At 30.8% G+C, this 16,678-nt stretch overlaps 2 protein-coding genes across 2 annotated transcripts in view; one reads left to right on the top strand and one right to left on the bottom strand.

Moving 5' to 3' along the window:
- LOC126773068 (uncharacterized) overlaps positions 1-8,014 on the top strand; it is a 113,174-nt gene extending 105,160 nt beyond the window's left edge. Inside the window, exons 4-6 of the mRNA XM_050493710.1 lie at positions 2,765-2,898; positions 6,337-6,538; positions 7,792-8,014. Coding sequence (XP_050349667.1) covers positions 2,765-2,898; positions 6,337-6,538; positions 7,792-7,976 — 521 coding nt within the window. The 3' untranslated portion in view covers positions 7,977-8,014. The remainder of the gene's footprint in view (positions 1-2,764; positions 2,899-6,336; positions 6,539-7,791) is intronic.
- Positions 1-16,678, bottom strand: part of LOC126773077 (putative cysteine proteinase CG12163) — a 328,371-nt gene that overhangs the window by 202,268 nt on the left and 109,425 nt on the right. The gene's annotated exons all lie outside the window — the stretch shown is intronic.

The following is a 16,678-nucleotide window of genomic DNA, read 5'->3' as shown; positions in this document are numbered from 1 at the left end:
TTCTTTGTTCTCTTATTTTGCTGTTGTCACAAGATTTAGTGTCATTCTATACAGTATTGACCCACAATAAATCGTTCGTAGCCGTGTTCGTAACCGGCGGTGGATTTGAGTTTGGCCATTGTTATATTCTGATTTATAGTATGATGTTGCATACGACATAGTGCGTAAAGATGCAGTTAATGTCATATATACAAAAACGATATGTAAAGTCAAATTCAAACTCAAATCGTTCGTAAAATAGTCTAATTGATCGATTTCGTTTGTAAGCAAATAGCGCAGAAGATATTATTAAAGTGAGAACGCAAACACAGATGCATTTTCTATTTCCTGATTCTTGTATTCTATGTATATAACACTAAGTCTTCTCTACACTAGTATCAATACAGGGTAGCTACAATATAAGGCTCATTTCCTATACAGTAACAGCCTGTGAATGTCCCTCTGCTGGGCTAAGGCCTCCTCTCCCTTTTGAGGAGAAGGTTTAGAACTTATTCTACCACGCTGCTCCAATGCGGGTTGGTAGAATACACATGTGGCATAATTTCAATGAAATTAGGCACATGCAGGTTTACTCAAGATGTTTTCCTTCACCGTCAAGCACGAAATTAATTATAATCACAAATTAAGCACGTGAAAATTCAGTGGTGCTTGCCCGGGTTTGAACCCACGATCGTCGGTTAAGATTCACGCGTTCTAACCACTAGGCCATCTCGGCTTTGCCAGCATTTCCTATATAATCGATAAGAAATTTACTTACGATGCGAGAAATTTCATTTTAAAATTCCATTCCACATGGCAAAACGTTTGACGTTTCATCAAAAGTTACGCAACCTGCATTGCTAACTTTTTATCGACAGATTGTTTGACTGGCACAATTTACTAGTTGTTTCACTGGCAGGATCGTCTCCATATAAAAGCCTGTCCACTTTTTACGGAAAAACCTCATTACTAGGCTGGTCCTACCCCAAAACTCTTTCCGGTCGTGTCAGCTTCACCATCACATCTGAAAAATTTAGAATGAAGGAATAGAGAGTGCACTTGTGGTTCAGCACATTTGTTCACTATAATATGTCCCACGCGGTGGGCTAATCTTCCTTGAGGATGCCCATTGTGGGCAAAATCGAGCAGATGAAGATTACCACCATTAAAAAAATTTAGAGTAGAAGCGACATTTAACTCAAATTGAGACTTGTTAAAAATATTGTCAAGCCAAAAGTTTTTGATTCAATATATCCTTCTCTACTTCCTACAATAAATTTAAGCATTATATAACAGAGCCCATAACTATGCAAAATGTAACCAATTTCAAGCAGAGCATTAATGGGTACCATTCGTTATGACATTCTAAGCATTGTGAAGCGACTCCTTTGTATCATATTGGAAAATATTCTCAATTTGTATTCCAGTGAGCGGCTGAAATCGAATCCCAATTCAAAGAGAACAAACAATGTGTTTCTGGGAGCGCTGAATTATTCCACTTGACTTCAAATTTGTTTCGATATACTGCATTTAGAATTTATAACTGTACTAGTTTAGCTTTGAAGGTTGCTACTTATTACAATATTTACAGTATCTTTTATATTTCTCTTTCTTAAGTAATGTAACTAAGTGCTCTTAAAATAAAGTACAACTTAGAAGAGAACTATATAACTATAAGCATTAAACGTGTAACTTATAACTTACTTATTTAGATTACTTAAAATTTACATAATGAAATTGATTTCAATTCTGAAACGAAATACCCAAATTAAAAATTTATTTCTTCATTTATGAGTGCCTTACCTTTTTAAAAGGCAAAATTTTAGCATTATACGAATTTAGAATTGCTATTTTAAGTGAGCAGGATTTTACGTTAATTTTAATTTTGAACTTACAAATACACAATTACCATAAGTATCAAGAGAAATGTGCATTTCTAAGAAACAAGATTGAGCTAGTTAGTACTAATAGGGCAATATCTCGTCGGTATTCTGTAGCTTTAACAAATCTAACTGTTGTCTTTAACTTTGCTTGAGTAATAAGTCTTGTTTATTACATTGTTATTTAGTATATAACAAGATATTCCACGATAATCCAAGTTGCTCTGAAATACATAATCTTTTTAGTTACTTGTACTTTGATATAAACAACATTCTAACATTATGTAGTATAATGAGAAAATATCGTCAGAAAACAGTACACTCAATGTTGAGTACCTTTGTTATTATTTTAATTAATATACATAGAATTTTTGACATAAAATATAAATAAATCATTAGTGTATATCTCTCAAAATATTTTAGTTTATTTCTCTCAAAATTTCAATCTTTGTTATGATCTACAATTTTCGTGGGAAATATTTTTCTCTAATAGCAATATTTATCGCAATAAACATTGATAATAAAATTTGTGGATATTTTGAATGTCATATTTGTTATCAGCGCTTCGAAATACATATATATACCAAAACTCATATCGAACGGAGTTAGGGGCTAAACTGAGTCAATCCTGTTTCTAAAAAGAAAGGTGTCTATTAATACATTACATTGAATAAGAATACCATGTTCCCATCAATTCATAATCCTAAAACTTAGATTAAATAGAAATAACATTGATAAAAAATAAAGATATAGTTCACGAAAGGTACTAGATATAGAGATAGATAGGTAGGTAGATATACAACACATGTGTAATATACAAATATTTAGACAGACATTAAAAAACATTGTATATTTAAATATGGAAATGAATATACATCAACCAGTTTTATTTTCTTCATTTTCAGCGTTACCAACTTCTTTACCAGTACTTGTAACTGATAAGGACCACTATCAGCCCAGTGAGACGTTGAGAGCGAACTGCACATCACCTCCGTCAAGACCTGCTACCAATCTCACAATTTATGTGAATGAGGAACCGGTAAGTGCATAAGTAATTTTATTTATTATGATAGTTTGTCATTCTTTTTGACAAATTTTCAAAGATTGCGATTATTTCCAGGAACAGAAAATATAATACCATTTTTAAATAAGGTATAGAAAATTGCTCATTTCCTTGTTTTACGTTAAAACGTACTTCATACCAAATTTCATCAAAATCGGTTTAGTGGTTTAGCCGTGAAAGTGTAACGGACATACATAGTTTCTTATTTATATAGATATTGGGCGTGTCACGTGACATTATCAAAAAAAATGAATTTACTAACGTACAATGTCTTATTATTTTAATTCTAGTAAAATGGTAACGAGAAAATGAAAACAGGTTTAAAAAAAAAACAATTTGTTGTAATATTTAAAAATGCAATTCGATTTTGATTTTATTTTTACAAATTGTAGCAATTTTGGCTTATTTCAAACTAGTTTTTGTATCAGGCCTGTATATATATTTTTTCAATTAACACAGCAATCGATTGTATATAACTGTATATAAGTTGATGTTCAATATCCAAAAGCGGCCAGTTGCAACAAAGTGAGCGTATAAAAACCTCTTTTATGAAAAATATATGTTATATGAGTTATCGTTAAAGGTAATCGATCAAACGGTCTCGGAGTTTTTATATAAATAATTATATGTGTAGATGAAGGAGTCATAGTTGGGTATCAGGAGCTAGCAGCCTTGAAGCGTTTACACTTTACACTTCATTTGTTTTTTTTTTTTGCAAAGTTGATATCCACTCAAATCAAAATTATTTTTTCAATAATCAAGTATTACATATACTTATTGATTTTCCTATTAAATATATTATTCTTATCTCTAACATTAGTTACTTCCTAAAATCTCCAAAGAGAAAATATTACAGAACTTTAAAATTTTAATACAAGGTCGCTATTATTCTTAGAAAGTTATTTAAGAATAATACAGAGTTATCTTCTCATCATCGACATACAAAATATTTACGAGTGGCAATTGAAATTGCTTATACATATATAACAAAAAAATTAAACCACTTTTTTATAGCTAAAGGCATAAAGATCAAGAATCTAAAAGTTTACAACTTACTTTCATAGTCATCATCATCTTCTGTCTCATGTGTGTCTACTTTATCAAATAATATATATATATACAAACTATTATATAATATATATATATTATTCAAAACATGCCACTAACAACATTCTGTGGCTTTTATTTTTAAACCGCTCTCAGCAATTTTTTGTAGATCTTCACTCCATACCATTATCAGTTCTGCGGCGCCTGTTATAAGCTCTATAGCAGTTTCTTAAGATATATCTACAATCACTTGATTGAATCTTCAGAGAAGGTCCAAGAATAGCCATTTCCTTCTTTATGCTATAATAGGCGAAGGAACGGTGTTGTTGAAAAAACATCCATCTCTCTCTTTACCCGATGTGTGGATGTGTGTGGACATATATTTGCGTGGTATACAAAATTTTATAATACATTTATACACAAAAATATATTAATAAAAATATACATTATTATAGCATTATTTGTAGAAATATGAAATAAATTCTCTGATTCACAACATGTTCCTAGAATATATAATAATAATCGATGTGCTTTTACTATTTTATTTAAAAGTTAATATATATTATTAATAGGAAATCCAATGTTTGTTTTCAATATTCAATGTAGAATATATTACTTTTACCGATATTAAAATTCACAGTCTAAACAAGTTTAAACAAGTTAGCATTTTCCTATTTTGTAATTTAATAACAATGTTTGTTCCTTAGTTATAAGGAGAAGGTACTACACAAGTAAATTTAAATATAGCAATCGGTCCTTTTATAAAATGATTATTTTGATTGTTATCTGTACCATACTAGCTTCTAACTGCAGCTACAATCGCGTGCTATTGGGTTGGTTATATATCGTGTGTTATATATCCCATCTATTTTCCAGTTTTCACCCAAATAAGTCTAAGCGTTTTTGCCTGATTGTGTAACAATCATCGAAACAAAGTATATCATTTGTAATAAAGTATTTCTCCAATTTTTATAATAGTAACTAAATGTTAAAGGCAAACATCTAACTGAACGGAAACTAATGGATATATAAAAAATATTTATACCCTAAATTCTTCGTCAATTATAAGTGTAACAGTAAAATTAATAAAAGTATTTAAATATGTCCTTCTAAGAATGCCGTAGGAATTCTGAAATAGTTGTTAAAATTGTTTAGAAATATATTCGTTACCTTTCTATTGATTCCGAATTCGTATCCAACAATTATTTATAAAAGAGAAAATTAAACCGTCGTTTGCCGTTTTTAAACGAACACTAAAAGGAAGTCACAGTAAAAAACGTGATTAAAAGTAAACAAAGGCTTAATATTTTTTACAGTCATAAAAAAGCAACTTTTTTATATTGTACATTTGATAGTGTCAATTATCGGGTCAACGTTAAAAGGTCAAAGTAATAAATTCTTTACATTTGGCTGTTATTACAAAAAAAAACCGCATCATTTTCAGAAATCGGGTATTATTCTTTTTTTTTAATATACGTCAATCAAATGTTGTATTGGAATATTATTCATAATATTTATTCATCGCTCTATTGAGGCAATTTCGCCGCGAGATATGAGAGCACTTTCATATTAAACTTGAAGAGCAATTATTCAGTTTCGGCCTTAAAACTTCGTCCTAGTTTTATACTTCAGCGGACTTGATTTCGATTAAGAAAGATATTATTTGTATTTAAAAAGTTCAAGCGTTTCATTTATAAATTCTGGGTTAACTTCAGAAATAATTTTGCGTGTAAATCTTGCCTGTATGAAAATGTTGCTAAGTGAATTATGTTTGTTTCTATATAATTATAATTGTAATTTAAACATACTAGCGTTTCGTGCTGGATATGATTGTCATCCACCACACATTCAACCAGCAAACAATCATAGTACGGAATTTCGTATTTGACCAGGCGTTAGTGTTCACTTTGTCGGTATAAGAATCTGTTGCTATTTTAATAAAAATCATTCAAGTTATTCAGAGAAATTGGACGGATAAAAAACTAATCATTATTAAGTATTTAGGTAATATTCATGATAATTACTACTACTATTTTATTCTTACTAATAAAATCCATTATCATATTTTCTTTTCATTTTATTATATTGTTTCACTGTAGTATGTTTTCTACCAACCCGCATTGGAAAAGCGTGTTGGAATAAGCTCTAAACCTTCTCCTCAAAAAGGGAGAGGTGACCTTAGCCCAGCAGTGGGATATTCTTACTGTATTGTAATACCCGAATGTAACACGAAAGACGCAAGTTACTTCACTAATACAGCCATAGTTTCTTAAACATCAAGTCACCAATACACATCGTAAGGCGATCTTTAGCTTCGCCAATTTTTCGATTTCCTCTTATTTCTAAAACTATTTAAAACATTTTCAGATTAGTGCATCAGAAACGAGTCTGCACCCATCTGATAGCGGTCTACTCTACGCGAAGGTCGACGTGGACTTGAAAGTGACTCCTGAACTGTTTCCTGGAGGTAGACTGCGGGTGGCCTGTTACGCGACTTTATACGATGTTTATAATAAATCTGCGAAGCTAGACTTCTTGACGCCAGAGACGGATCCCAGGCCCGAGAGAAGTAAGTATCTGGGGACGTTGTTCTTTTTATATAAAATTTTCGAAGCTGTCGAGGGAAGAAAAAAGGGCAAAAGTAGCTGCCCTATCGAAAAACAAGTTAAGGTCGTTTGTTAATTCGTTATGCAATATTTTTTTCAAGTTTTATGTAACATCATCTGTTAGTTTTTGTATAGCATACTTATATTTAACTTCCCTGCCCGTTGGTCTAGTGCCTAGTGAATAAGCAGAGTTCAAACCCTAGCTCAGGCCGATAAAGTTATGGGGATTTTCAGAACTCTTACTCTTGTCAGATATGCCGTCCTATCGGATTATGAAGGGACTCTCTTGTCCCCCTGACTAAACTAAAGAGTGCACTTGTGCTTGCGGGCACACTTGTGCACTATAATATGCCCTGTGCAGTTGGCTCCCTTGAGAATGGTCGCCGTGGCCTAAATCGGCCAGGAGGACAACATACAACATAAACAACAAGCTAGTATTATTGCTAATGTCTGCTGACCATAAGATCTACTCTCATAAGATCTCTCTGCCGGGTAAAGATAGCAACTAATCCGAATCGTATGAGTAGTAATAACTTCGTAGTAATGCGCGGAAATTATTCAAAGGTCATCATGGTCACTACCTACCATAGGATGACGCATCTGTACATCTTCTGCCATCTTGGATAGGGTTATGAAATACATTATTACATAGGACAATGGCTTTTGTGATTCTGAGATAAATAAGTAAAAATGTATCAAACATTTTTAACATAATAAAAAGTTTAATAAGAACATGAAATGTAATTAACGTACATATTTTTTAAAAATGTTTCGTCAAATGAAAAAAAAAATTATTCCCATGAAACAAATAAAGACGACATATTATATTTATTAATCACATCAATTTTTATTTCTACTTTTACCTATTTTTTCTTATAGAACAGGTAGGCGGACGAGCATATGGGTCCTAATACTAAGCGGTCACCAACGCCCATAGATATTTACATTGTAAAAAATTACTTACATCGCCAATGTGCTACTATTCACTCACACAGTTTTTTTATTTACACAGTAGCCAAAAAAGCTAATGTTATTTATCCAAAATTGCGGAGAATAACTTTTATATTGAAAAAACTTGAAGCCGAACTTATAATGTAACTTTTAAATCATTATCACAAATATCGTCAATAATTCCTCTTTTTACAAAAAAATAAACATTTTCTTTCTTTTCTCCATTTATACAGACATATAAACAAAACTTATTTCTGATTTTCAGTAACTCTTGGTGGTGGTGCATCCATGTGCTTCCTGAACTGGATCCTGCTGCTGTTCTTAGTCTTTCTACCCATGATGGTGATGGGGGAAAACTATGGTCTTCTAGACGATGAATTAAACAGCCAATTTTCGTATTATGACGAGGAGAGTGACCAAAACGCTATCATTTCTTTGGTCGGTGGGTAAATGAAATAACAATTATATTATTAAGATAGGAAAGACGAATTTAGATAATAAATAATGATATATTTGTTAAATATTGAATCTTACATAAGCTGCACATATTATTAATAAGTTATATAATACGTAGTTGTTTTGTTACTTTATTTTTATTATTATTATTGAATAAGAATTGCTTTAAAAGTCACCAAATATTTAGAAAATTAAAATACAAATTTATTTCATAAATTAAAAGGAAATTGTATAAAAAAATTGTTTGTACCGATTGAATATAAATTAAATACACCGTTGATTAAATGCTTAAAAAACAAACATTTTGATACTATAAATTCGCATCCTGAACACGAAACGTCAGTTGCAAAAGAAAACAGAAAATTTATGTCTAAGATAACTGTTGCCTGTAAGATAGTTAATGCAAAAAAAACTAATATATATATAATTTTTAAACACTCATTAATAAAGCTTGTTCTTGTAAATAATTACATAACATATATATATATATATATATATATATATATATATATATATTTAAAAGTCCATTTCACTCGCGTACACCTTATATTAATTAGAATACTAGATAAAACCTGGCATGATAAATTCAATTATATTAATTCAAATTTATTTAATAAGAAGCATTCCACTTACATATTGTTAGTCAAAATAAAAACTACATTTTGTTTAGATAAAGTAAATTAAAATAACATTATGTAAATGTTTTTTTTTTTCTTTGAGAAGAAGGCTTGCTTATTCCGCCATGCTGCTCTAATGCGGGTTAGTGGATAAATAATATATGAGAGAATTTAAGCATATAAAAAATCAGTGGAGCTTGCCTGGGCTTGAGACTGCAATCACGTTTAAAATTCACGCGTTACAACCACTGAATTATCTCAAGACTAACATGTGAAATATTCTCCCATATATTATATTCATCAAATTTAATGGGAGTCTAGTAAAGTATTTTTTTACAATTATCACTTAGGCGAATTGTTAAACAAATTTTGTTTTGTCTGTAATATATAAATATTCTGGAATAACTATGTTCATCTGTCAACGTTGGTATACTCTATGTATAATATATTTATTATATATTTGTTCAATACGAGGTTAAAATCATATCTAAGGGAAATAGTGAGAAGAACTAAGAATATATTAATTTATATAGTTGACGAGCTGGTTGGCGTGGTTGCTGGATGCTTGCCTTTCACGACGAAGGGTCGTCCCAACCCGATCGAACCCACAAGGGTTCGATTCCCAGATATTTGTGTGTATGAACATGTCTGTTTCTCTTGAGTCGGAGTGTAATTAATTATCTATATAAGTATGTATTTACAAAAGAAAAAATAATATATGTACTATATCAGTTGTCTGGTTTCCATAGTACAAGCTCTGTACAAGCTTAATTTGGGATCAGATGGCCGTGTGTGAGAAAAATGTCCCAGAATATTATTATTATTATATATTGTATCAAAAATCTAAATAGCTTGTATATTTTATAAAATAACTTAAAGATGTGATATAAAAATGGATTTTAATTTTCAATTCACGTATTAATTGTTAATTCACAAATCTCGCGGTCGAAGTAGAAAGTCGCTTGGATATCACTTCTAACCCTTTAATACTGGCTTCGTTATGTAGGAAATAGAAATAATAATTTACACTCATAATAACTTATATATTATATTGATCTTGAAGCATGAGATGGCCCAGTGATAAGAACGCGTGAATCTTAACCGATGATCGTAGGTTCAAACCCGGGCAAGCATCACTGAATTTTCGTGTGCTTAATTTGTGGTTATAATTCATCTCGTACTTGACGGTGCACGAAAATATCGTGAGGATATTTGATTTGCTTTCTTAATCGCAATCGAATAAAACACTTATAAATGTAGTTTTTCACAATCGATCCAGAAAATAAATATAATAGCAATTCTCTTTTTAGAATATTTTGTATTTTAAATTATTATAAATATAATGTAAAATCGACTATTAATTTACAGCTTAACTATAATACCATTAATACTTTGTGCTTTTTAAGAGGAGAATTTGTTTCGTAATGCATTAAGAAACAGTTTAAGAAATAGCTGAAACTGTCACTTACTTTAGTACATAACAACAAGTAAATATGTTTATATATATTAACAGTAACAGCCTGTGAATGTCCCACTGCTGGGCTAAGGCCTCTCCTCCTATTTGAGGAAAAGGTTTGGAGCTCATTAAAATATATGTTTATATACGTTTTTGAAATTAGCAAACGGCTCGTATTGAAAAAATATATCTTTTGAGATTAATCGGGCGAGACTGCTTCTGACAGAGCTTGTGTTTTATATAACACTTACTCTTTGGCTTAGTCGCTAGTTTAGATATCTGTAGATACCAAGGTCCTAGGTTCAAAACTCCAAGTTGAGGTAATCCAAAGAAGCAACCCAAAATTTGAAAATTTCAAACAGTGTTTTTTCAAAATATAAATCTTGATTATTTCAAAATATTAAAGAAGTGAGTACTAGAGTTATATTTTTATGTTATTTGAGCACTAGATGTGTGTCACAAGAATTGATATAGTCGTATATTATGTGATATCATTGAGGTATTAAAGACAATGATTATATAACTATTACATTGCTAGTGAGCCATATTCATTATTAATATTTTGCCGTATTTTTTTTAGTCCTACAAATATTACAAATTAAGACTTATAATTCATTTTTAATTTTTTTAAATAAGTGTTTCGAAGTATTTGTAAGTACCAATTAATGTATTATTCAATAAATCTCTAAGAAGTGTTACTTGGGAATCATTATTACATTCAATAATTTTTTGAAATATATGTATGTATCTCATAAGGGAATCAGCTGGGGTGGAATTGTTCTTAATTATTTATCATACAGAAACATCTAAGGCCAATTAAAAGATACTACGAACCATCCAATGAAACATAACAATTTTTTAACATGTATTGTCTATACTTATTTAGTGGGAACCTTCTATTTATTTGTAAATTATTCTATCATTACACAAAACTTTGTATTGTTACTGTGTGAACTCACCTGAGTGATACCTGAGTGACCGTGTAATTTTAGTTAATCGGATATCTATGTTGTTAAGCATGTACTGTGTCTCTAATTCTTAACAGTTTATCCGATAATTGATTTTTTATCTTTATAACGTAACCAATGTATTGAAAAAATTAATTCAAAGACATTATGTAAAGTAAATATTTTTTACATTGAGAAATTAAATATATTATACAAGTCAACATTAAAAACATACAAAAAATCATCAAATCGTTGATGTTGAGCGATGACACGTGTAATAAGATAGTGTGACAAGAAAGTAGAGAACTTTGTTAATTTATTAAGCCCTTCTTAGTTAGATTTTTCAACAAACCACTTTTGCTATTGTTAACATTTATTAAACTTAATATGTAGTTTTTATTTTGAAATTTTTTATGCAGACAGTAAAGCTATTATTTAAAAATATAAAAGACTTCAAGACAGGAGACGTGACTGGTCCTAAGCCCATTATAGACATGAAGGCAAGCGAGCGACAAAAATATAATAGAATACGTTTAATAATGATTAATTATCGCTACTAGTTTCAAGCGTTCTCCTCAAGGAGGCCTGAGCCTCCTCCTCTCCTCAAGGAGTTTTCGCCCAGCACTGGGGCATAAAGAAGCTGTTAATTATCGCCATTATTATTAGATGAGATTTTATAATTATTAAAATATAGATTTAACATTTTTTACCATAATACTAAATTAAATGTGTTCAATATGTACCTAATTCACGACTTTGTAATTTTCTCACGTTTTTTAATTATAACGTTAAATAATTTTTAAGTTTAATCTCATTAATTTTAATGAATATTATTATAGCCGTATTGATTTAAGATTTTATTAAATTTGAAAAATTGTAAATATTTAATGTAATACACTGATATAATGAAGTATTTAAATTTGTTTTATTTATTTATCGTTTAAGTGTATCAGTTTACTTTGTGGTAGAACTTGGTGCTATTAATGTAATAATGATATATTTTATTTAAATAATTCAAACACATTTAAAATCGAAAAGACAGGACAGAGTAGGCACTTAGTTATCTAATTGCAGATATAAAACATATTTATAAAAAAATATATAACTGGCTCTGTACCATCCATTATTTGACTCTCTATTTCTGGTTTCCGGGTTGAGTTGAGTTGTAAAGTTCATCTGGGTAGATACCACCCACTCATCACATATGATACCACCAAAAGGCAATAGTATTATTGTGTCCGGTTTAAAGGGTGAGAAGCCAGGATAACTACAAGGCACAAAGGCATAACATCTTAGGTTCCAAGATTGGTAGCGTATTGCCCATGTAAAGAATGGTTAATATTTATCACAGCGCTAATGTTTATGAGCAATGGTGACCATGTACCATCAAGTGGTCCGTTTACCGTAGAAGTAGAAGGTCTTATTAAATACACTTACTTTTCTTTTATACTTTATTGTGCACCAAAAATACAAAACAGAAGAAAAATAAAATAAAATAAATTCTAAAAATCATTGTTTTGGGTCCTACTACGTTGATAAAGACCCCCCAATAATAGTTCTACTCATATATCTTCCATGTACACAGTGATCAGCTATTATATGTATAGTTTGATAAGTTATGTCAAAGAGCAATAGAGTAGGATATATGTATGTATATTATTAAATTAATACTTTGATTTTCATATTAATAATACTTGAAAAACATTAAATGTGGCAGTAGTAAGATAAATACAGAAATTAAATTTCTATTTGCATATCAATTCCTTAAATATTTAAGCGACAAGGGAGAGTCAGAAAATTGTCCAATCAAAAACCAATATGATAAATATAATAAAAAAACTTTTTAAATCCAAGTTTTTTTTCTGTGGTAATTCTGACAAGCAAATATAACGATATTTGCGTATAATGTTAGTAACTAAACGTATTTACTAACATTATATTTTATACTAGTTATTCATCCCGGTTTCGCACGAGTAAAAGTTATTCTAGACCCTTAGGTCTTCTTAAAACGTTTATTATCGTGATACATACAACTATTTTTTTTTGCCAGTAAAGCTTCCCACGGTATGACTTTTTCCTTAGCGATCATCGTCATATTTCAACCAATTTACAAATCGCCTTAATTATCCACGAACCCTCATGAATCACTTCACCCGTTAGTGAAAACATTGACTTTGTTTTAGTATACATTTTCATTAAAAATAAATAAATTATGATTGATAAATACATAAAGAATGTGTTGAAAATTAAACTCTGAATTGAAAGTACTAAAGTCGCTACCGCAGATTATCACAATTAACCATATAGGTAGGTATAGTCGATCTCCTATTGTGCCTTCTTACAGAAAGCAATAAAATATAAGAAAAGTTACTTAAACACTATTCATGTATTATCATTAAAAAAAACTTTTACTTCGAATTAGCGAAAGTAAATAAAAAATATAAGCTAAGCAACGCGAAACAAATGGCATGAACTAATTGTGGCCCGCGTCCTCGCATAAATGAGAAGATTATAAAAGCAACGCAATTAGGGCGCGCTAGAAAAATCAAATTAAACCTCTAATGAACAAACATAGTCCATGAGTTGGTTCCCTGTAGGGCACACAGGGTATCTTCGTACAGAGAACGACTGTACTGAATAAAATATTACTTTTTAAAGTATATCTCTGTATTACAATAATGTAAGACGTATTGATGGTAATGAAAAAAATCGTAAATTATTTTATTAAAATAAAACGAAATCATAATTTTTTTTTGTTTTCTTTATGTTCCAACAGAGTATTACCTGCTGTTCACGACCTGATTCGAGTTTTCTGCTCCACATTTGGGTCAGGCTTCGTCAAAATAATTACAATTTAATAAAAAAGTTGATTTTCGAATACAAGTATCACTATCAAATGATAGGTAAATACTGCTGATCTGTTTAGCTATTAATCTGTGGTATCACGAGCTCCTTCCCGTCGCATAGTTTGCCGCCGCAGCTTCCGCTGTGTGGGTATTGCGTGAATACTTCGCTTGAATTTTATTCAACAGACGGTCCTCAATGGAATACGATTTTATTTTGAAATGTATTATTTATATAACGGATTTATTGCTTTTAAAAATATATATATTTTATAAACATACATCAACAATATTGAGTGTTTGTATATGGTCTCTTGCTGACCTGAAAATACAAATAGTTAAGGTGGCACAAATACTATTGGAGCGTTCCAAATTCAAATAAGAATTCAAGCCAAACACGTCAAGTAAGTTAAGGCGATCTTTATAAAAATGGTTCAATGTTATCAAATGGTAGGTGGAAGATATTAGGTTTTTTAAAGGGCTTTTGATCCATCACCAACTTATCAATTATTCTACTGCCAAATAGCAATAGTTTGATTTATATGTTCCGTTTTGACTAAGTAAGCGATTTAGTCAATCACAGCCACAAAGCCTACAACATTTGGGATATTAGTGTTGTCATAGATGAATAGGTCGTACGGCGCACCACACCCTGACGGAGTGTGCCGCACGCCCTAGAGGCATTCCCTGGGGGCGATAGTCGGCGGAGATATTTTGGATCTTTCGGATTACATCATGGATTTCCTGTTTTATGATTTTTGTCAACATAGACCTCATGTTGAAATCTCTTCTTTTGAACCATTGCAGATTTCACCCGGACGCCCCTTAAAACGACTGACAGTATTATTTTTTCTCCTTGCCCATATCTTATAAATTATTTTGAAGAATATATTGTGTTTTTTTTTAAACTATAATATGAAAATACAAAGTTTTTTTTTTCGTATTCTCAATAATGCCACACCGACTGAACAACAATACTATGATGGTGTTATCATACATTATAGCACAAAATCAAAAGACATATTTCTTCCTTTTATCTCGTCCTTGATTACATACTCTATCGAAATGACAAAGATGGTTAATTAAGAAAACTGGAGCGACCTCACGTTTCCAAACCTGAACCTGGAACTATGTCAAATTTAAATTGCGTAATAGCTGCTTTTCGATCAAAACTTGAATAGTAACCCAACCACCAGCGCCGCAAACTACATTTTCTATCTCTTTTACCCAAAACAACATCATACTTCATTTATAAGATATTCTTGGTTTATTCAACAATTCTTTTTTTAATATCAAATATAACGCTAATAACTTTCTCTCTTTCATTGCGGCCTTATATAAGCGTTGTTAAGCGGGTGATTAAATAAACAATTATGTGTCTTCTTCTTTCGAATGTCAGATCAATAATGTCAGAAAGAGCAAAAAGAATGCATAACAAAAAAACTAAGCAACGAATATAATTAAGGCTGTTTGTATGATAAATATTGTATGATAAATTCAAACTTTGATTGGTAGCAAAAGTTATTCTTGTAAGGAATATGACTACAAGTCAACTTCCTGTACCACTGTAATATATAATCCAACAATTCGTTCTTATCTAAGGAGAAGTTTGTGTTTATTGAGCCCAGCGTGATACTGCGTCTATCTTACAATTTCAAACTTAGTTTGATTGTACACAAGACTAAACATTTCTAACAGTCAGGCAATTATTTTGTGAATTATCTACTATTACATATTCGCCAATCAAAAACGATTAAACAATTTAAAAAAACATTTATCTCTTTTATTAATTTATAACACTATTGTATAAATTAGTTAGTTTATATATTTGTATGTATATGATTGTAAATTATTTATTTACGTATATAACCATATAATTATGTATATTAAAAAGGTTATATTTATAAATATGAATACCACTATTTATAATTTTTAACGCACTGACTAAGGTTGTCTGTAAAGCGAAAAGGAAAAAAGAAATTAATCTATCTATGTTATTCCATGTAATAAGATGATTTTCTGACCGAGCTGGTTCTTGGTAGGACTTTATTCTAAAATTGTGTTAGATTTGCATTTTTATTCCTGTGACGTAACGATTTATTAGCTATGTAGGCATATGAAAAAGTTACTACTTATTATAAGACAAAGTGCCCCATCGTGTTTGAATGTCTGTCTGTGCACGATAAAATCAAAAACTATTAAAGGGATTTTCTGAAATTGGGCGGAATGATCTATGAGGAAGGTTTAGATGTATAATTAATTTATGTTTTGTGTAAATTGGCTGAAATTTAACTATGATTGGTAAAAATGTCGGATACAATCATGCTGACTGGGAGCTTTAATAGCGTGCTACGTAAACCAACATAATATTTTTTTTTATAGAATAGGAAGGCGGACGAGCATATGGGCCACCTGATGGTAAGTGGTAACCATGACCAAACGCCCTTAGACATTGGCATTGTAAGAAATGTCAACCATCGCTTATATAGCCAATGCGCCACCAACCTTGGGAACTAAGATTTTATGTCCATTGTGCCTGTAATTACACTAGCTCACTCACCCTTCAAACCGGAACACAACAATAACAACTACTGCTGTATAGAATATCTGATGAGTGGGTGGTACCTACGCAGACGAGCTTGCACAAAGCTCTACCACCGGTAAAACTGGTGGTAGAGCTTTGGTAGATTTATATATATATATAAACGTTTTATGTAAATCACCTTCAACTCGTGCGAAGCCAGGACGGGTAATAGTTTGAGAAATGATTGACATATTTATAAATAAATGAACAAAAAAAACGTATTCGAATAATAGTTTATACGAACAACCT

This window comes from Nymphalis io, chromosome 13, assembly GCF_905147045.1.
Source record: "Nymphalis io chromosome 13, ilAglIoxx1.1, whole genome shotgun sequence".
Lineage (NCBI taxonomy): Eukaryota > Metazoa > Arthropoda > Insecta > Lepidoptera > Nymphalidae > Nymphalis > Nymphalis io.
Note: the sequence above shows the minus strand (reverse complement) of the source record. Positions and strands in the feature narration are given on the sequence as shown.